The sequence below is a fragment of the Anguilla anguilla genome, chromosome 14 (genome assembly GCF_013347855.1).
Source record: "Anguilla anguilla isolate fAngAng1 chromosome 14, fAngAng1.pri, whole genome shotgun sequence".
Classification (NCBI taxonomy): domain Eukaryota; kingdom Metazoa; phylum Chordata; class Actinopteri; order Anguilliformes; family Anguillidae; genus Anguilla; species Anguilla anguilla.
The window spans coordinates 30,590,107-30,612,511 of NC_049214.1; the positions used below are offsets into that span (position 1 = coordinate 30,590,107).

Below are 22,405 nucleotides of genomic sequence, written 5' to 3' on the forward strand. Positions count from 1 at the left end.
CATGAATATTTAAGGAGGTAATTCAGTTCAGTTCTTGAATACCTATAAAAAGCATGGAAGTTTATCTGCTGCTACAACAGGATGATATTTGTAGACAGATAATTGTCAAAGCCACCCAGTTGTAACCTCCACCTTCAGTCAAAATATTTTCCATATAATGAAACAAAATCATACCACGTGGTTTTCCGCTTGAAACTGGAACTGGTTCTAAAAATGTAAATTTCAACTATCAACATTAAGATTTTCGCTCAGTCACTTAAATGTCAAACTACAGTGAAGGCAAATGTTACTTATGTAGCCATGCAGGGTTTTTGACCGCTGATATGGTGTCCTGTGTCTTCTGGTTTGTCTCTTCTGAGACAAACTCTGCAGGAGGTGAGACCCATAGATCATCTGCGTAGATTTGTTTATCTGAGGATTTTAGATTGCCCCAATCACATTTGCTTTGATGCTTCTGGAGGGGAGGGCAGGCCACATTTTTAGAAATAATATAATATTATATCAAATTCACTGTTTCCCACTCTAAGGCCATAATCTAAGCACTACATATCTGACACACCTCACCAAATTTGAGGTAAGTACATTAACCTCTCTAGCACCACCAACAGGCCAAAGTAGGACTTGGCCACTTGGGGGTACTATACAAGAAAAAAGCTATAAATGGCAATTACTCTGGAATTAAACAGAATATTTCATCCAAAATTGTGGACCATTGCAGTAAAGGAGGTGCCAAACAATGCAGCTTTGGTGTCAGCCATTTTGTTTTTTGGTCATTTTAGATTTAGTTATAAACACATTAATCCTCTCCTCCTTGATTTGTGTCCCAATCTAGCTGTCCTCTTTTGCATTAGCTCTTTGCACTATTGCCTTTCAGAGTCTTAAAAAGATAATTGGCAGGTCGAAAAGTATGGTCGCAATTATCTAATGAATTTGGTGGCAAAGTCACCATAATGGATGAGTTGCCCTATCTCTGTAACACTTTGGTCTATTGGTACCAAACCTGGCACACATAATTGAAGTGAGGCCTTGGGGGTACAGACTAGGTTGCATTAAATTTTACCACGTGTGGGTGCTATTCCAGATTAAACATTTTCCTGACGATTATTCTTTAACAGAGCCCAGAGAGCGAAAGTGTGTTGAAGGTGCCAGTATACCCAGTGAGCTGAATCAGGTGTTTTAACCGTCATAGTGCTTGGCCCATTCATTACTGCTTGCAGCTATATTTTTATATGTATTAATTACAACTGTTTTACTGTATTTTATTCTATTCTTTTAAAATTACAATGTACTATTTTATTTTAAAATTATTTATTATTTACTATTTTTATTATTGTTGTTTTAATTGTTTTGTAATCTCTGCACCTTTATAAATGAGGGCTTGTTCCCTCAATGTGTCTTCTGAGAATTAAATAAAGGGTGATGATGTTTGGTTGTAATTATTTTTACAAGGAAAATAAAGCACTGCCTGGGAGTGAAACTGGAGGAATATTGGAATCACATGCGACTCAAAAGAAAGGAGCATCCCAGCAACACTGGACCAACTGACGATACGAAGTGAGTACTCTGCAGTTTTTGTTTGCTTGGTGGGTGGTCATATTCATGCTACCAGCAATCAGGGTTCTTCACTTCACAGGATACTAGACTCATTTGGTAACTATGAACCAAACGTTTTCCATGTAATTCTTACAATACAATGTAATAATAAGTAAAACAAGTAAAACAAAGTAGATGCCTTCTTAAAATATGCATATTACTTATTCTGTCACTATATGCTGGCACTGTACAGGTGCAGACCTGGATCTAGTTGCAATTTTCACATCTTAAACAGGCTTTTTTCTAATCAACCACGGGCCAAAATATATCTGTGGTAGGTTGCATTTGGGCCCCAGGCCTTAAAATGAATGTCTACCTGAAAGTGGGCCATTTTCCCATTGATCCCTTCGGATTCCGTTTGGGTTCAGAATAAATCATTTGAGAAAGATGAGCAAGACTGAAAATGAAAATTTATTTTCTCTTAGAAATTGTTAGATGGTAAGAGGTGTTGGCTGTGCTGCCCTACTTGACTTACGGAAAGTTTTTAACACTGACACCCGGGGCTGATTCTTGGCAAAGGCAATATATACAATCGCCTGGGGCACCATCCGTCTGGGCGGGCCACCCAATGAGGAGGGAAAGAAGAAGAAAAGAAAAATGTGTTGCATCCATGTTGCCACCCCCCAAACAACCCCCGCCCCCCAAGCCCACAGTCACAGTCGCAGCCTGAGCCCCCAGTCTGCAAGGAAATGGGAGTGGCTCAGGGATCAGTCCTGGGCCTTTTGTTAGTAGCCCTCCCCTACACAATGATTTCTGCTGCGGTAGGTTAAGGCTGCTATCACACAGGATGTGTTAAAAAATGAAATACACCAGCCGAATGGACAAGTTGTCCTATTTTATGATTCAAAACATTAAAACATGTAATTTTATTGAAATTAAGGGAAGAAATAAACCCAAAAAATCTAATTATTTTGTTACTCGTACTCTTTTTACCCCACCTCCCCTTTTCAACAATCTTCGAAATGATCACCTACGTCATATTTTGTGATGTGATAGAGGGAGGAACTGAGATAATGTCGAGTTAGCTATAGCTAGCTCTTTTTCCATTAAAGATGTAGCTTATATTGTTGCAACTTGATGGGCATAAGAAAATTATTGCAACAACGCTAATGGAAAACAAGTTAAATCAACATATGATGCTAGACTCATTCGCTCACTAGAGGTTGATTAGAGTAGATCCTAAGCTAGGAGCTAAGCCAACTAGTGCCGTCCATCTGCAGCCATTGATAGAGCTAACAATGTTAGGATGCGGGCCGTATCTAATATCCTTGTACTGGGTGCGGAGGGACGCACATAGTTGGTATGAGTCCTCTCGTATAAATCTGGGCAAGATAACTAAAAAGCGAATTTCCCAAAAAGTGCTCTGGTTGTTGGCTTTTTGGAAAAATCCTCCAATCATATCTGAATCAAACCTGAATAGCTGTGCTGCAGTATCTATCAGAATCAACAATTATGTCTTCTGCAGACTCATGAGAATCAGAGTCATCTGAGTCACTGATATTGTCCTTTGATTCAGAATCAAATGTTTCAGTGCTGTCATGTGTCATATTTTCAACCAAATACTGTTTGTTTCTGTCGTCTTTTCAACCTGAAAGTATAAAAGGAGCGATCTATTTATTTGGTGTTTCCATCAGGAGTGATCCATTTGTCAAATTTGAAGCCATACTAACAACAATTACAGCTTAATTTAATTAAAAAAAACTTATAGACTAAAAAAATTGGTCTACTATATTCTGATGCTGTTATGTGGTGCTTACCCTTTAACAGCTGGGGTGCCTTTTTACTCATTATTTTCAAGGGGTTTGAAGCAATTTCTGCACTGTTTTTGTGCACCAGGCACCTCACATTTATTCACTTTAAGCACCTTGCTGTTTTTAAGGTGTACCCGGAGCTCAAATTATCCTATTATGATGAGCTTCAAGGAAAAAAGCGCCTTATGTCACTGTTATTCTTTTCTCTGCATAAAAATAGAGGCGGGCCTTGATTCTGCCATTAGCTTCCATTGTAAACAAAGATGGATGAGAAGTTGTTCATTGCAGTTTTTGCAATGTTGTACAGTTTCACAAATCTAGACTACCCTGGCAGAGTTAAGTAGTCCAAGGCATGGTGACAAGTTAGTGCCATGATCAGTGTTGATGGAAAATTATTTCTGAGTGAAATTAGGTTGCTAATAATGTTAAAGAAACCATGCAAGTGATTGACAGAAGCAGAGTGTGGTTGCCTAGTAACAACAGAAAAGACACCTTTTTCCAATGTCTTTTTCAGAGTAAGCTTCATAAAATCAAGACAGGCATGTAGTGCACCTTGTGTTTTCAAGCCTACGCACTTGTGTGATCTCAGCCTGAGAGTACTTTTAAGGCTACGCAGACTACTTCTTACTTCTAGGAGTATCGAGTGATTTTCACCCAGTGCAGCTTTATGCACACAGCCCCAGAGGCCATATGCATAACACATTTATACACAGATGTATACCTCTGATTCCAGGGGGGCTGCTCCGGATCAGACCTGGGTCCAGTGTAATGAATGCCTGAAGTGGAGGAAACTAGCAGGTGGTATTGATCCTGACAGCCTGCCTTATGTTTGGGTTTGCCACATGAATGAGGATCCCAAGTTCAGGTGATGTCCAGTCTTCCCTTATTACAGGTTTTGCCATGACGTTTTGCCTTACTAATTCGACACTGATCCAGTTAGGTGTTTTACCATATTATCGGTGGACAAAACTGCATGACATCAAATATTATTACAAAATTAAGTTCCCCTTCAACATTCATGATTTTTATGTTACTATATTAAACTATATGTTCCGGCAGGAGGTGCTGGTTACCGGAAGAACCAGAAAATTCAGAAGAGGAGCAGCCACATGAGAAGCAATATAAACAGTGAGGTTACATTTGTCTTCCATTTCCAACATTCCCCTTTACATTGCGGGCCCGAGGCGTTGCTTGGGTGCATGGAGGCCTAAAAGAAACTGGCCGCTTCACCACTCAAATACAACCATAGTAAAATTTTCTTATGTTATTTAGAGGTTAGATGTATCTACTTTAGGACTCAGTGTGGACTATATGAGGGTTAGCTTTGTCCTAATTTGTAAAACCATAGAATTGAAAGGGGGTGAACCTTCTTTTTCAAATTTAGAGTTGCACTAAAGGACAGCCAGTGGCATGTTTGGCAATGACAAGCAACATGCAGCGAGTCTTGGAGGCAGTGGAAAATTATAATTGGACTTTAAAATCTTTGAAATGGCTTCTTTTGTGCAGGGAGAAGAAGAAGCAGAAACAACAGAAGAAGAAGGGACAGCAGGTGAGTGTGCAGATTGGTTTTGTACCGAACAAATTGGCCACTGACCCTTTCCATACCCACAGAATGCTGTAGGTCAAATGTGAGAGGAGTAGTGGCAGTGCTGAAATAAACTGACTGAGGAAGAAAGGTGCTCATCCTAATCTTTATGCCTGTCTCAATTGTCAGCCTGCACCCTATGGAGGTTTGCTGTTTATTCTCAGTGAAATTAGAGCTTAACTCATTATTATGTATTGTAATAAAGTGTTGATCATGCAGTCCACGAGTCCAGTAATAACACTCTTAAGCAGTACAGCACGAGAGACAGCGCTACAAATGGTTACATGTAGGAACAATTAATTGATGATGCATTACTCATTTTATAATATTATTTGTACGTAACTGTTAGGTTAGGGTTAGGAGTGATACTGTTTACAAACAGGCTGTTAATTGATACTGTGTCAAATTTACAATCGCTGTAAAATGTGGTCTCAGCCAATCAGCATCCAGGATTGACACAACCTGTTTTATCGTTGTATTTCTTGCATACCACAGAACTCTGAAGACAGTGAATCAACACCAAAGACCTCTGCTACACCTTCGAAGCTCTATGATACGAGACAAAGGATAGGGGATGCTCAGACCAGCCTCACTTCCTCCTCCTCTCATCTCAGCTTCTCGGGTGAGTATAGCCACACAGGGAAAGTGGGTGAGTGAAAGAGAGAGGCTCCTCCAGCTGAAATACTTTCTTATTGGGTGCACCAGTAGCGTTAAAGATTCTGCGTACAGGTGGCCTGCAAGCTCAAACAGCGGAGCTTTACAAGATGGCCTCTCTCTTCTGTCCGCAGGTGATGATCCTTCTGCCCACACCGTGCTCTCCACCTACACTGTGCCAGAAAATCCATCTTCAAGGTATTTAAGAACTAATTTATCACATACTGGGATTAGATGTTAAATATTTAAATATATAATGCTGCATAAATAAATAAGCAATAATTTCTGAATGTAAACAATTAACCACATTGAAGCTTTGAAATGGCCAATGTTTATTTTCTGAATCCAGTAGTTCTACAGTCAGTGCCCTTGTACAATTTTCAGCACTCTGAATACTGAACACAAGTCAGAACCAACTTTATATAAGGGTTTGGTCAAATAAGATTCAATAATTGTATTAAATGAAAAGGTCAATTAGAATAATTAATTTAAATCGGATCCATTAATGAATGTGGGCTCACCATTTACATCATTTACAAAAAGAAGACATCAAACCAGATGTTCATTTGAAATTACCGGGAAAGAGAAATTAATAAGACAGAACTTGCCAGAGTTTTACCCTTTTCCAGTTTCAGCATAGCAGGAACAAAACGGAAACAAGCTAGGCAAAACCTTTCTTCTCCAAGGCTTCAAACCCAACTAAAGTCTTTTTCTAGTTTACCACAGGGCTTGAGGATGCATGCCCAGATTGCATGATGCTGAGCTGATGCATTGAAGGGGGGTCAGGCTCATTATGACAAGGACTGGTTTATCAAAAAAGCTGACATATTTACTTAGCCTTTAGCCTTGTTTTAATGACACCAACCATGAGTATGTTAGGAGGAAGTCAGACAGGAAGCTTTGATCAAGACGTGTGCTGCTACAGTATGCACTTGCTCAGTAGCTTCAGTGATCTGAAAGGGAAAGTGCACTCTCTTTCAATTCTGTGGTTTTAAATATTAGGACCCTACTAACCCCCATGAATCTGCTCTATACCTACATATTCTAGAAGAATACGTGAGAAGAGCCTCAGTCCCCCCCCTTCTTTCAGCTTTTCAGGTGAGTATAGCCACACAGGGAAAGTGGGTGAGTGAAAGAGAGAGGCTCCTCCAGCTGAAATACTTTCTTATTGGGTGCACCAGTAGCGTTAAAGATTCTGCGTACAGGTGGCCTGCAAGCTGAAACAGCGGAGCTTTACAAGATGGCCTCTCTCTCCTGTCCGCAGGTGATGATCCTTCTGCCGACACCGTGCTGACTGATATGGTGCCAGAAAATCCATCTTCAAGGTATTTAAGAACTCATTTATCACATACTGGGACTAGATGTTAAATATTTAAATATATAATGCTGCATAAATAAATAAGCAATAATTTCTGAATGTAAACAATTAACCACATTGAAGCTTTGAAATGGCCAATGTTTATTTTCTGAATCCAGTAGTTCTACAGTCAGTGCCCTTGTACAATGTTCAGCACTCTGAATACTGAACACAAGTCAGAACCAACTTTATATAAGGGTTTGGTCAAATAAGATTCAATAATTGTATTAAATGAAAAGGTCAATTAGAATAATTAATTTAAATCGGATCCATTAATGAATGTGGGCTCACCATTTACATCATTTACAAAAAGAAGACATCAAACCAGATGTTCATTTGAAATTACCGGGAAAGAGAGATTGATAAGACAGAACTTGCCAGAGTTTTACCCTTTTCCAGTTTCAGCATAGCAGGAACAAAACGGAAACAAGCTAGGCAAAACTCAGATGTTGTAAACACATGATGAAGGAACCAGCACCAACATGAAGAGAGGAAAACCTTTCTTCTCCAAGGCTTCAAACCCAGCTAAGGTCTTTTTCTAGTGTACCACAGGGCTTGAGGATGCATGCCCAGATTGCATGATGCTGAGCTGATGCATTGAAGGGGTGTCAGGCTCATTATGACAAGGACTGGTTTATCAAAAAAGCTGACATATTTACTTAGCCTTTAGCCTTGTTTTAATGACACCAACCATGAGTATGTTAGGAGGAAGTCAGACAGGAAGCTTTGATCAAGACGTGTGCTGCTACAGTATGCACTTGCTCAGTAGCTTCAGTGATCTGAAAGGGAAAGTGCACTCTCTTTCAATTCTGTGGTTTTAAATATTAGGACCCTACTAACCCCCATGAATCTGCTCTATACCTACATATTCTAGAAGAATACGTGAGAAGAGCCTCAGTCCCCCCCCTTCTTTCAGCTGTTCGGGTGAGTATAGCCACACAGGGAAAGTGGGTGAGTGAAAGAGAGAGGCTCCTCCAGCTGAAATACTTTCTTATTGGGTGCACCAGTAGCGTTAAAGATTCTGCGTACAGGTGGCCTGCAAGCTCAAACAGCGGAGCTTTACAAGATGGCCTCTCTCTTCTGTCCGCAGGTGATGATCCTTCTGCCGACACCGTGCTGACTGATATGGTGCCAGAAAATCCATCTTCAAGGTATTTAAGAACTCATTTATCACATACTGGGACTAGATGTTAAATATTTAAATATATAATGCTGCATAAATAAATAAGCAATAATTTCTGAATGTAAACAATTAACCACATTGAAGCTTTGAAATGGCCAATGTTTATTTTCTGAATCCAGTAGTTCTACAGTCAGTGCCCTTGTACAATTTTCAGCACTCTGAATACTGAACACAAGTCAGAACCAACTTTATATAAGGGTTTGGTCAAATAAGATTCAATAATTGTATTAAATGAAAAGGTCAATTAGAATAATTAATTTAAATCGGATCCATTAATGACTGTGGGCTCACCATTTACATCATTTACAAAAAGAAGACATCAAACCAGATGTTCATTTGAAATTACCGGGAAAGAGAGATTGATAAGACAGAACTTGCCAGAGTTTTACCCTTTTCCAGTTTCAGCATAGCAGGAACAAAACGGAAACAAGCTAGGCAAAACCTTTCTTCTCCAAGGCTTCAAACCCAGCTAAAGTCTTTTTCTAGTTTACCACAGGGCTTGAGGATGCATGCCCAGATTGCATGATGCTGAGCTGATGCATTGAAGGAGGGTCAGGCTCATTATGACAAGGACTGGTTTATCAAAAAAGCTGACATATTTACTTAGCCTTTAGCCTTGTTTTAATGACACCAACCATGAGTATGTTAGGAGGAAGTCAGACAGGAAGCTTTGATCAAGACGTGTGCTGCTACAGTATGCACTTGCTCAATAGCTTCAGTGATCTGAAAGGGAAAGTGCACTCTCTTTCAATTCTGTGGTTTTAAATATTAGGACCCTACTAACCCCCATGAATCTGCTCTATACCTACATATTCTAGAAGAATACGTGAGAAGAGCCTCAGTCCCCCCCTCCCCAACTTCTCGGGTGAGTATAGCCACACAGGGAAAGTGGGTGAGTGAAAGAGAGAGGCTCCTCCAGCTGAAATACTTTCTTATTGGGTGCACCAGTAGCGTTAAAGATTCTGCGTACAGGTGGCCTGCAAGCTCAAACAGCGGAGCTTTACAAGATGGCCTCTCTCTTCTGTCCGCAGGTGATGATCCTTCTGCCGACACCGTGCTGACTGATATGGTGCCAGAAAATCCATCTTCAAGGTATTTAAGAACTCATTTATCACATACTGGAATTAGATGTTAAATATTTAAACATATAATGCTGCTTATATAAATAAGCAATAATTTTTTAATGTAAACAATTAACCACATTGAAGCTTTGAAATGGCCAATGTTTATTTTCTGAATCCAGTAGTTCTACAGTCAGTGCCCTTGTACAATTTTCAGCACTCTGAATACTGAACACAAGTCAGAACCAACTTTATATCAGGTTTGGTCAAATAAGATTCAATAATTGTATTAAATGAAAAGGTCAATTAGAATAATTAATTTAAATCGGATCCATTAATGAATGTGGGCTCACCATTTACATCATTTACAAAAAGAAGACATCAAACCAGATGTTCATTTGAAATTACCGGGAAAGAGAGATTGATAAGACAGAACTTGCCAGAGTTTTACCCTTTTCCAGTTCCAGCATAGCAGGAACAAAATGGAAACAAGCTAGGCAAAACTCAGATGTTGTAAACACATGATGAAGGAACCAGCACCAACATGAAGCGAGGAAAACCTTTCTTCTCCAAGGTTTCAAACCCAGCTAAGGTCTTTTTCTAGTGTACCACAGGGCTTGAGGATGCATGCCCAGATTGCATGATGCTGAGCTGATGCATTGAAGGGGTGTCAGGCTCATTATGACAAGGACTGGTTTATCAAAAAAGCTGACATATTTACTTAGCCTTTAGCCTTGTTTTAATGACACCAACCATGAGTATGTTAGGAGGAAGTCAGCTCAGCTATTGTATCTACAAAATAGAAATTTACCCTGGATTTTAGCAATGAAGGGGATGGTTTTTGGCAGTTATTGTTAAATCCTGCCAGTATTGTGATCTCTACGTTTGAGCAAAATATTATCCATGTGACAAGGCCAATCGTACCACACTGACTTCCACTTGAAACTGGAGCTGACAAAAAATAATTAATTGAATAAGTAGTTTCTAAACTGGCAGGCCTGAGGCATCGACGATCATTATCTAAATTAACATTAAGGGCTCTGTCTTACGCCCAGCGCAAAGCGGCGCCAAGTGCAACGCAAGTGTCTTTGCTGGTTTCAGACCGACGCAGTTGTCATTTTCCCATCCAGCGCCCACGTTGTTTAAATAGCAAATGTACTTGCGCACATCTGAGTGCCCATGGGCGTTTTGGTCTTAAAATGAGGTGTGGCTTGGCGCATTGCTATCTTGAGGTAGTGGAAAGCGATTGGACAATTGACCAACAAAAACCCGGTCTTAAGTCAATGGCGCAGTATTTTACTGCGCCTTATTGCGCATTATTAAGATAGTAATATGCGCTTACATAGGCGGGTGTACAACGCACAATATTTTAAAAAAATACTTTCACCTTTTTTCTAAAAATATTTGCCAAATCCGCCATTATAATAGCAATCCGCCAAGGTGCAAGCACACCTGGCTTTTAAAGGGAATGGGAGATGACACTCTGATTGGTTTATTTCATGTTACGCCCAAAACACACCTATGATTAATTAAGAGACTAAGTACAACCCCTTTGAACCATGCGCCTTACTTTGCGCTCAGATTATCCGCCATTAAACTAGCAAAAGTGGATTTGGACACGCCCTAAATGCATTTGTGCCATGCACTTTAGACCGTGCGCTTAGATCATTAAAATATAGCCCTAAGACTCAAAATTGATAATTTCAATTGAATATCACAGATTGACATTTAAATTTAAAATCTAAAGGAAACCATGATCCTTATTGTATTCTTTGGCCATGCTGGGCCCTGATACCCCCATCAATAGCAGTCTGGTGTCTCTTCAGTGGTAACTACACTTCTGTCAGGACCACTGTCATCAAATAGAATTTTATTGACAATAAAGGCAATACAGTTATGTTTGGCAGTATGGCTCTGTTCTGTAGCTCTCCCGCCAACCACGCAGCCCGCGTGGAGAAGGCTGGGAGGCCAGCAGCCAAACCCCAAAACAACCATATGCCGATGTGCTATTAATAAGTGTCTCCGGCTGATGTGATGACTATGTGTACGACCACCTGGAGGAAGCCCTTCGTCCAGTCGAGCCTTTCGGCTTGAGGCCGTCTATTTTTTACGTGGATCAGTGGTTATATGTACCAACAGCATGGTTCCCCTGAGGCCAATACTACTGTATTATTAATTAATAAACCAGAGGAACATACTATGTGTGGTATGATATTAGGCTATGTGTACCAACAGCTTGTCGGTAATTCCCCTCAAGCGCCGAGATTTGAACTAACCGGGGGAAATATACTACCGACTATGTCAGTGGAAATGAATCCTCACTCGTTGCATAGGCCTACCGGAGGAGCCAGTAGCAGCAGCAGCAGGAGCAGCGGTAGTGGTAACGGCAGAAGTGTAGGAGCCTTAGCAGCAGCAGTATGAGCAGTGAAGCACATGTTCGACGATGATGTGATGACTATGTGTACAACCACCTGGAGGAAGCCCTTCGTCCAGTCAAGCCCTTCGGCTTCAGGCCATCTTTTTTATGTGGATCAGTGGTTATGTGTACCAACGCATGTTGGACGTTCCCCTGAGGCCAATAGTTAGATGAATTATTAATTAATAAACCAGGGGAACATACTATGTGAGATGTAATATTAGGCTATGTGTACCGACAGCTTGTCGGTATTTCCCCTTGAGCGCTGAGATTTAAACTGAACCGGGGGAAATATACTACTACCTGCGTCAGTGTAAATGAATCCTCACTCATTGCCATCCATACAAGCATGCATGGATAAGACCGAGAGGGAACAGCAGCAAAAACCCCCAAAAGAACTATATGCCGACGTGTTGTTAGTATTTGTCTCCGGCTGAAGTGATGACTATGTGAAACACCATTCGGCTACCGGAAGGGCCCTTCATCCGGTCAGCTTGAGGCCGTTCTAACATTGTGGGTCAGTGGCTATGTGTACCAAGCTTTTTTTTTTTTTTTGGCCTTTCCCCTGAAGCGAGAGTAAAATGAAACCAGGGGAAAATACTATTTGTAATGTTGAAGGCTATGCCTACGTGTATGGCCTTGGCTTTTATTAATCAAATTTATTTGTATAGTGTATTTTACGGCAGTTGTCACAATGCGCTTTACAGACAACCCTGGCCTGAACCCCCACAGGAGCAAGCCTAAGGCGACAGTGGCAAGGAAAAACTCCCTGTGGCAGATGGGAAGAAACCTCTGAAGGAACCATGCTCAAGGGGGAAACCCATCCTCCTCTGGTCGGCTTAGGTTGTTGATTGTGAGCCCAAGGCTCGTAAGCCCAAGGCCATTCAAACTAATCACCAAATATTATTAGGATATGTGTACCAACAGCTGTTGGTATTTCCCCCCAGCACAGAGATTTAAACTAATTAGAGAGAAATATACTACTCGTATTAGTGTAATGATCCTCGTTCAGTAGTAGTAGCAGCAGCAGCAATAAACAGCAGGAGCAGTCGGAGCAGTAGCATCAGCACCAGCAACAGCAGTTAGCAGTAACATGAGCACTAGTGGCAGCAGTAACGCAGCAGCAGCAGCAGCACCCAGCAGCAGCAGCAGCAGAAACAGATTATAGAGGAAACATTGGCGGCTGCGACACTGGTACTTGCCAGTAGACAGTAGCAGCCGTGCTCCTATACTGCAAAGCTCATAGCTTTTGAACGGAAATTGTCAATGCCAATGGATGAAAGAAGCACATGTCCAAAGCCCTGTAGCTTCACTGGGGATGCCGGGAACCATCACTGCTGTCGTTGCCGCACTGGAGCAGGAGTGGTGGTGTAGAACTCCGGAATTGGGCCCACGTTGCCAATGAGACGGAGGCGGACGGCAACCAGATTTTGTCATGGTATTTCCCAATGAAGGCTCCTCAGGGCTCGCATGGGGGCGCCACCACAGGTACCGGGTCATGGAGGAGAGGATGGAAAACAGTGCTAGTATGCAATAATGACACAAGTTCCTTCATTTTCTCAGATTAAAAGCTTGAGGTGTATAAAAAATATAGCTAATTTAATATTTGCCATGGTGAGATCACAAAGAACCACGAAGCATAAGGAAGTGCAGTTTCTAACAGTGGGTACTTCGGGGTTGAAATCTTGCCTTAAAGGATAGACCAGTTTGTGAACGGAGTTATGAGGCTGAAGAGTCTATGCATCTTTTAAAAATTGGGGGGAAATGCATTCTGCAGAGATTGGATGAACATATTACTGGTTCTGCCCGTCAGGCGTCACGACGAGGCTAATCTTGCGTTGCAGAAGTGACTCCTGCCAAATGGATGCACTGTAAAAGATGTATAGCCCGGTCCCGAAAGCCAAGACGATTGCCAATCATGTTTTTGAGTTTCACTTAATTTGCTGGCCACTCCGGGCGAGGGTGGGCATCGAAGCAATAAGGTTCGAAGAATTATTTCAATACGTCACTATTTAAATATTATTTAACAGTTGGGCACAGTGGGCTGCTTTAAAGCGCCACATAGCGTTACTAATATGCTCACCGCACTCATGCACTCTATTTAGACGAAATGCAATGTACGATTAAAGAACTATGACAAAGTTGCGAAAGCACATGCTACAAAGCTGCCTGGAACCAGCCATAACCAGGAGAAGATGCAATGGATGACGTGCAACGTGTGAGCATGAAATTGTAGAGACAGCGAGGCCAATACCTAGGCTATGCGGAGCATGTCCGTAGCAGGAGGTATAATTATTATTTTTATTTTTTTTCCTCGACATATGTGCTCAGTCGTGTGGTCACATGCCTGATCACATGCACGGTGAATAGATCAGAGCAGTGACGTGGAGAAGGCTACATAAAATCCCTTCTCCGCTGTGATAAGCCTAAACGCCCGTTTAAGTGAGGGTATGCGTTGATGAGGGCCTTTGTGTGGGCTTTATGTTTTGTGGAGGGTAAAGAGAGAGGGAAACAAGCAACATTCTTATGGCCTGGTCAAATCAGGATACTGAATAACAATATAATATTGCATGGACCATAAACGAGTTTGCCATATAAAATTACATCATCTGTCTCTTTCTCATAAGGAGTGGTCCAGAAATGTGATATCTGCTCACACGTTTCAATCAAATGGGTTTGATTTAAAATGCACTTAGTTACCAGGGTTTTCCCTGGCTTTTTGAGGTAATTGGCTGGCAAAGGCTGTGGAGAGTGACTTACATGTGTCGTGAACAGGAGAGAATCTATGCTATGGGGTGCCATTGCCAGGAATTACAGAAATCTGTAGAAAATGTAATAGTGCTTCATTGAGGGTATTTCCTGAGTCAGAAAGAGCCTTAGGTGGTACATTAGTGCAGCCAATCTGGCGATGTCAACATGGTTGACTTAACACCTATATTACCTTATAATCAAATTTTATTTTATGCTCGGATAGACATCTGTTTTTGCATAGACTAACATGACACTGCCTTAGTTTATGCAATCTTTGGCTTTTTAAATTCAATTTTAGATTTTTTTCATTGCTAAGAGGACCAGAGCGGGTACATGGGTTGTCAGTATTAATTTCTTTATTTGTTCCCTACAGAGATCTTGATAAATTACGTGCATTCATCCACTTAAAGTACATTTAAAAATAATTTGAAATAAAGTTGATATTAGTTTCTTTCAGCTGTATTGTAAAAATAATGAAAAATATATGGCATATGCTGTGATGCTCATTAAAAATTAAACTACAGTATAGGCTACTTTTTTAAAATTTTCAAAGTGGCATACATACTCAGGGGTGGGGAGGGCAACTATATCCTAATATACAGTGAGAATCTTCTAATCTACGCAATGTAGAAATGAAAGCACTTTTTATACATAGCCCTGCCCATTTCAGGGCATAATAATGTTTGATACAAATAGTTTGACAGGTGTATCTGATTTATGAGGTGTGTTTAGCTGCTTCCTTGGTGCAGGTATAAGCTTTCAGTAAGAAGTCTTGATTTCAGGCTTTTGATTGCCTTTAAATGGATGAATGAATAAAACATTGCGTTTATATAGCACTTTTCCAAATGCTCAAAGTGCTTTACAGTGATGAGTGTGAACTCACCTCACCCACTACCAATGTGTAGCACATTTGAATCAGGGGATGATTAGGTGGCAAGTTTGAGAGAGCCAGGTTGGGAATTTAGCCAGGACACCAGGGAACCTCTTTGCGACAAGTGTCATTGGGTCTTTAATGACCACAGTGAGTCAGGACCTTGGTTTAAAGCCTTCATGAACAGAACTACAGAGCCTCCACTGCAAGATGCAACCACTAATTCGCTGTAAAAACAGGATGGCCAGGTTTCAGTTTGCTATGATGTACCTGAAAGAGCCTGCAGAATTCTGGAAAAAGATCTTGTGGACAGATGAGACCAATATTCACTTAAATCAGAGTGATGGCAAGAGAAAAGTGTGGAGGAGATCTTCCCAAGATCCAAAGCACCCCCCCCCCCCAATCATCTATGGTGGTGGTGTTATGGGTTGGGAATGTATGGCTGCCCCACACACTGGCTTACTTGTCTTCATTGATTATTTAACTGTTGATAGCAGTGTCACCATTTTATCTGCTGAAGTTAAAGCAAATTCCTCCAAAATCATTGGGTGGCGCTTCATCCGAAAGCAAGACAGTGGCCTCAAACATACGGATAAAATAACAAACAAGATTGCCTAAGATAAAACTGTAACATTCTTGACTGGCCCAGTCATTTACCTGATATGAATCCAGTTGAACATGCATTTAATTAATATGCTGATTAAAGCAACTAGGCCCCAAAACAAGCAGGAGCTGAACATGGCTGCAATACAGGCCTGGCAGAGCATCACCCAGGAAGATACTCAGCACAGACTTCAAGCAGTCCTTGTATGCATTTGATATGCAAATAAGTACTGAACTTCTTTCATTTACATTACATTAATATGTCCCAAACATTATGGTGACCTGGAATGGGAGGGTATGTATTAAAAAGTTCCTCCCAAGGTTTCTTCCTGTCTGTCCCACCAGAGTTTTTCCTTTCCACCATTGCCCTAAGGCTGCTCTTGTGGAGGGTTTAGGCCAGGGTCTAATGTAAAGCGCAGTGTGACAGATGTTTTAAAATGTGCAATACAAATACCTTTGATTTGATTTCTGACTTAGCATGCTGCAGAGGGGTATGTCACACTTGCTTTGTGATCTAACCCACTGATCTGCTAACTACCACATCCAGACACTGGATAGCTAGATGAGACTAGCGGGATGAGTGTGTCTGGCAGGTTTAATGATTATGATACAGTAGATGCTTTTCTCATCGACTCCTCTCTATTAAGTGGAAATTTCCAACATAATCTTTGCTTTTATTGCCATAAATTACCACACATTCTTTCTTTGATGGTTGAAAGAAATCATGAATTGTACTCTTGTCATCTGTCACAAACATGTCACAACAAAATTGCAATATTTTTGAAACAGTTGTCCAGCGTTCAAAAACATCTGTCTGGTGTGCTTTGGTGTGTTTGGCATCCGTTGCTATGGCAGCCCTGCCCTGCACCACAATCAACTCTGGTGCCTATTTAAAATAGGCCAGTGTTCCATTAAAAACAGCCATCTGGGTTGCAAGCAGTGCTTGATTTAAGTGCCATGTGACTGCAGCTCCAAGTTTACTTAATTTACATTTCACCATTTAGGCAGAAGAGGAAGCTGATCACTCAAGAGAACAAGGAAGGCAAAAGAGCAAAGAAGATTGGTCACCAAAACGACACATCAGAGGCAGTGGCCAGCACAGCTGCTTCAGCGCTGTGTCTGCCGACGTCACCTGTCACTGCAACCCTGGACGAGAATAGCATGCAGGTGCAAACAGCCACCCTGGAGGGAGACCAGTGCAGTGAGAAGGTGGAGACAGTCAAACAGGAGAGAGACCAGCATAGTTATCAGGGAGAGACTGTCATTCAAGAGAGAAACCAGTGCAGTGAGCAGGTGGAGACAGTCAAACAGGAGAGAGACCAGCATAGTTATCAGGGAGAGACTGTCATTCAAGAGAGAAACCAGTGCAGTGAGCAGGTGGAGACAGTCAAACAGGAGAGAGACCAGCATAGTGAGCAGGTGGAGACTGTCATTCAAGAGGGAGACAAGTACAGGGAGCAGATGGAGACAGTCACTCAGGAGAGAGACCTGTACAGGGAGCAGGTGAAGACTGTATTTCGTGGGAGAGATCGGTATAGGAACCAGGTGAAGGCTGTCACTCAGGAGAGAGACCCGTACAGGGAGCAGGTGAAGACTGTCACTCAGATGAGAGACCAGTACAGGGAGCAGATGGAGACAGCCACTCATGAGAGAGACCAGTACAGGGAGCAGGTGAAGACTGTAATTCGTGGGAGAGATCGGTATAGGAACCAGGTGAAGGCTGTCACTCAGGAGAGAAACGAGTACAGAGAGCAGGTAGAGGCAGTCACTGAAGAGAGAGAACAGTACAGGGAGCAGATGGAGACAGCCACTCATGAGAGAGACCAGTACAGGGAGCAGGTGAAGACTGTCACTCAGATGAGAGACCAGTACAGGGAGCAGATGGAGACAGTCACTCAGGAGAGAGACCAGTACAGGGAGCAGGTGAAGGCTGTAATTCGTGCGAGAGATCGGTATAGGAACCAGGTGAAGGCTGTCTCTCAGGAGAGAAACGAGTACAGAGAGCAGGTAGAGGCAGTCACTGAAGAGAGAGACCAGTACAGGGAGCAGATGGAGACAGTCACTCAGGAGAGAGACCTGTACAGGGAGCAGGTGAAGACTATCAATCAGGAGAGAGACCAGTACAAGACAAAGCCGTTACAGCTGTTTGACCTTCAGAAACTAATTTGAACAACAGAGAAGGATGAGCTGAAGAGCGAGGTGAGTGTACCATTTTTGGCAACCAAGATATGGGTGAGAAGGAAGGAAACTGGGAATGAAGTTGAGAAATCAAAGTGCAAGACCAAGGCCCAGCCCTTCAAAGTCAATGAAGGTTATCCTTATCCTTACCCTTATGGAATACATGGTAAATGACGGTAAATGGTAAATGGACTGCATTTACATGGCAGTATATTTAAATAAAATATATTATTTTATTGTGACAGTATGCAATACTGTATATGGGAAAATAAGTTACTGCTTTATTTCAGATATTGCTTGATATATTAAAAAACACATTTTGCATGTATTTTACATTTTTTGCTGTGTATTCCCATTTTATAAGGGTTATCTCAAGTTATGTCTAATGAGGAAAATGTGGTTACAGCCGTCATTATTTATCATCCAGGGCATGAAGGCATGTGTTTAACATTTTATTGGTATCATGACACCAAAAATGGGTGGAGCTACTCAATACCACCAGTAACTCACTGATGTGTCTGTTGTGAAGCGCAAAACCTTTTGATTGGTTCACACAAGTCATTGATAATGATTGACAAGTATTGTTGGTCTCATGGAAACTCATTGTCCCATCACTGGTATGCACCTTCTTTAACCCCACCCTTCTGCCTATAACACAACTCTTCTGCCAAACCCTGCGCTCCTTCCTATTAACTCACCCTCTCGTTGTTACCCCACCCTCCTGCTGTTATTTTTTCCTGCTGCCTGTAGCCCAAATCCTGCTGCTGATACTCTTGCCCAGCTGGAGAGTGTGGAGGCAGAAAGAAGTCTCTCCTCACAGTGGGCGTCATTTACGAAACATATGTACGATCACATTTGATTGTAAACTGCGTGGAACTTTTTCAAGAACATTTCGCAATTCATAATTTTTCTTATCTGTATGTGTTCATGGCTGTTTCCTGTGCAAATCACATGAACAGGATTACACATAACAATATGGGGCGACATAGCTCAGGAGGTAAGACCGATTGTCTGGCAGTCGGAGGGTTGCCGGTTCAAACCCCACCCTGGGTGTGTCGAAGTGTCCTTGAGCAAGACACCTAACTGCTCTGGCGAATGAGAGGCATCAATTGTAAAGCGCCTTGGATAAAAGCGCTATATAAATGCAGTCCATTTACCATTTACAAACAGCCAGCATTCATCATCTCATATAGGCTACCTGGGATATGCACAAAAACAAAGGTCTGCACATGTGTCATGAATCTCATGTTGTTTTTTGTAGGAACATTTTTAAGAACAAAAGTAAGAATAATTTAAGAAACGTTTTGTGAATGAGGCCCAGTATGAGCAGTTGGGGAGAAAGATAGAGGATCCCTGCAGATAAAGGAGCCCTAGCTTAATTTCCCACATGAATCCCAAAAATAAGGAGATATGCATTATGCACCAAAAAAATATTTTTTTTCATACAAGTAACTGCATTCACTTGGAAGGAATTTAAAAGTTCTTCTCCAAAAATGCTCTTGTTCTGCATGGTACCCAGGGCAAGGCAGTAAAATGTTTGGTTCATAACTTCCTTAGCTTTCTAAGCTACCTTGTTAGCTTGAAGCAGACATTGTACGGTACCATGTTAGCTACATGGTTATCCTTCTGAGAAAGCTATATTCTATGTGTCAGCCCAGTTGGTCCATTATCTCTAGTTAAGGTCATCTTTAAAGTCACACAGCTTGCAGTTAAAATGTAACATTGCAGTGTACCCAAACAACCATTCCAGTTTACTTCTGTAACACACTGGACATAATACATGTTCTACCCTGACCATTTCTGTCAACAAGCACAACACCAAAGTGCTACTTTTGACTGGAGTCCATAGTGCTAGTCGTCCATGGCTGGTTGACTTGATGGAACTCCTGCCGTCCTGCCGTCGGCTAGAAATAGCTGTTCAAAATAAGTATTGTACCTTACTGAACCCGTGTTCAGCAGTTGTCTACGACCATGAAATGCACTTTTTTGTACGTCACTTTGGATAAAAGCGTCTGCCAAATGAATGTAATGTAATGTAATATGTGCTCCCTAAAGCATTAAGTCCACCAAGTGGTGAATATAATATGGATTAAAAAATGCACTATATGACCAAACGTATATGGACACCCCATGGTCTGGGGCTGTCTTTTGGTTTGGGCTAGGCCCTTTAGTTCCAGTGAAGGCAAATATTAATGCTACTGCGTACAATTACGTTATAGACAATTATGTCTGCTTCCCCAACAGACTGAGGAAGGTCATTTTCTGTTTCAGCATGATAATGCCCCTGAGCACACAGCAAGGTCCATATAGAAATGTTCTTTTTTGAGAGTTGTGTGGAAGAACTTGACTGACCTGCACAGAGCCCTGATCTCAACCCCATCCAACACCCTTGGGATTAATTGGAAAGCTAACTGTGAGCCAGGCCTAATTGCCCAATCAGTGCTCAACCTCACTAATGCTCTTCTGGCTGAATGGAAGCAAATCCCTGTAGCAATGCACCAACATCCAGTATAAAGCCTTCCCAGAAGAGTGGAAGTTGTTATAGTAGCAAAGGGTGGAGCAACTCCATATTAATGGCCATAATTTTGCTTCTTAAATTATTCTGCTATAGCCTGTGCATTAGCGAATGAGCTAGCTTATTAGTTAGCTCCCTAAGATGCTATATATCCAGTCTATCCCTCATTTTTTTGTTTTGAAATGTTTTAGATAACTTGCTAACATACCAAGATAAATGAGTGAGTTGCTGGGGAGTGCTTTTTGTTATGAGGCAGATTGGATTTGACTCCAAAGACATTTCCATGTAAACCCAGCTTTCACGTTTTCCATGATTTGCTGTCTACTTGTCACAAACCTGCAAAAACACCACCATGTGACCTATAGTTCCAAGCTATAATGAAAAAGGAGCTCAAAGATGATTATAACAAGAGGACTTGGTAGCAGTGTTAGCCACTTCAGTTACAGAACCACATAATGAGAACCAAACCAGCCTATCACTCCAGCAAGTGCAAAATCTCCTCCCCGTGCATTTCTGTTCTGTTGTTGATGTTTCCAAGATGACATTGTGTAATAAGTTATACAGTCATATACTGGATGCTCTCTTTTTGATTTTATTTATTGCTACAGCTTTCTGTATTTGGCCTTGGTGCCCTACCTATTGGCCATTTGGCCCCATTACATTTTAATGTATCTAAGGCCTCTGTGGCCTTGCCCTAGAAATGACATAATTCCAGGTGTGAACTTGAGTCTTGCATGGTATGTATATATTTGCACATGTGCTCACTCTCAGTATCCCATCAGACAGTGTGAGCTGTTGCCTGGTGACCATCATACCGGCTCTGGATCTGGACCTGCTCAGCTTTGACAGTGATGTCATTGACGGGACCCTGGATTTGATTGAACATAGACGAGCCACAAAATTTTTACAGTTCTTTGTTTTTGTGTACTTTGTGTATTTTTCATATATCTCCTTGTAACAATAATTATACAATTATTATACAACACTGATATATTACAATAATTTAGAAATCTCATTACGTTACAGGCATTTAGCAGATGCTCTTATCCAGAGCGACTTACACAACTTTTTTACATTGTATCCATTTATACAGCTGGATATATACTGAAGCAATTTCGGTTAAGTACCTTGCTCAAGGGTACAACAGCAGTGTCCTACCCGGGAATCGAACCTGCGACCTTTCGGTTACAAGTCCAGTTCCTTACCCACTGTGCTACAATCTCCTTGCACTTAAATGTTTGGACTGACTAAATGTCGGTTTTCTCTACATCTGAAGTGTCATTGTGGAAGGACTTACACTCTCCAGCCTTTGGTATAATCACTGTGATCACTGTAACATTACTTCATGACTATTCATTTGGAAAGCATATCATGCTAAACGTTTGTTAATTGGGAAATATTCTTCAATTATGCCTCCATTGCTATAAATATAATTTCCTTGCATTTCAAAGTTTTACATGCATTTCAAATACTTATTTCAACAATTGCATACCGTTCCATATGTTTAACATGTTAGATCCATTTTGTTAGTTATACTGTATATCCTTCTATATGATCTCTATATAATCATGTATCCTGATCAGGTTTGCTTGTGCCAGAATGTTTTGATTCTGTCATGCCAGATGTACTCTTTCAAGTTATTTTTCGATGTTGTTTAAGGTCATGATGGAAAGAATTTTAGGACTGCATGGGCTGCTCTGATTTACTGTGAGGATTTTCTGACTCTGCTCGAAGATATACCATAATGCAGTGCGGATCTGAATGCTAATTATTGTTTGACTCATTTATTCTCTATTAGGTTTGAATCATTTTATTACAAATTGGGGAGTAGAGACAAATCAAGAAAATAATGTCCTTGTCCCAAACATTATAGAGCTAACTGTATAA

At 41.2% G+C, this 22,405-nt stretch overlaps 1 protein-coding gene and 1 long non-coding RNA gene across 6 annotated transcripts in view; one reads left to right on the top strand and one right to left on the bottom strand.

The window, feature by feature from the left end:
• Positions 1–21,405, top strand: part of LOC118212225 (MORC family CW-type zinc finger protein 3-like) — a 34,731-nt gene extending 13,326 nt beyond the window's left edge. The window contains exons 10-24 of one of the 5 annotated variants that reach the window (XM_035389919.1): positions 1,450–1,554; positions 4,078–4,209; positions 4,404–4,472; positions 4,851–4,893; positions 5,425–5,551; positions 5,718–5,781; positions 6,632–6,681; positions 6,848–6,908; positions 7,815–7,864; positions 8,031–8,091; positions 8,942–8,988; positions 9,155–9,215; positions 16,830–17,328; positions 17,917–18,024; positions 21,301–21,405. In XM_035389919.1, coding sequence (XP_035245810.1) covers positions 1,450–1,554; positions 4,078–4,209; positions 4,404–4,472; positions 4,851–4,893; positions 5,425–5,551; positions 5,718–5,781; positions 6,632–6,681; positions 6,848–6,908; positions 7,815–7,864; positions 8,031–8,091; positions 8,942–8,988; positions 9,155–9,215; positions 16,830–17,328; positions 17,917–17,994 — 1,447 coding nt within the window. In that variant the 3' untranslated portion in view covers positions 17,995–18,024; positions 21,301–21,405. Of the gene's footprint in view, positions 1–1,449; positions 1,555–4,077; positions 4,210–4,403; positions 4,473–4,850; positions 4,894–5,424; positions 5,552–5,717; positions 5,782–6,631; positions 6,682–6,847; positions 6,909–7,814; positions 7,865–8,030; positions 8,092–8,941; positions 8,989–9,154; positions 9,216–16,829; positions 18,025–21,300 lie in introns of all 5 variants that reach the window. The other 4 variants (XM_035389915.1, XM_035389916.1, XM_035389917.1 and 1 more) reach the window with 4 other exon arrangements.
• LOC118212226 overlaps positions 1–22,405 on the bottom strand; it is a 43,757-nt gene that overhangs the window by 17,432 nt on the left and 3,920 nt on the right. The window lies entirely within an intron of this gene.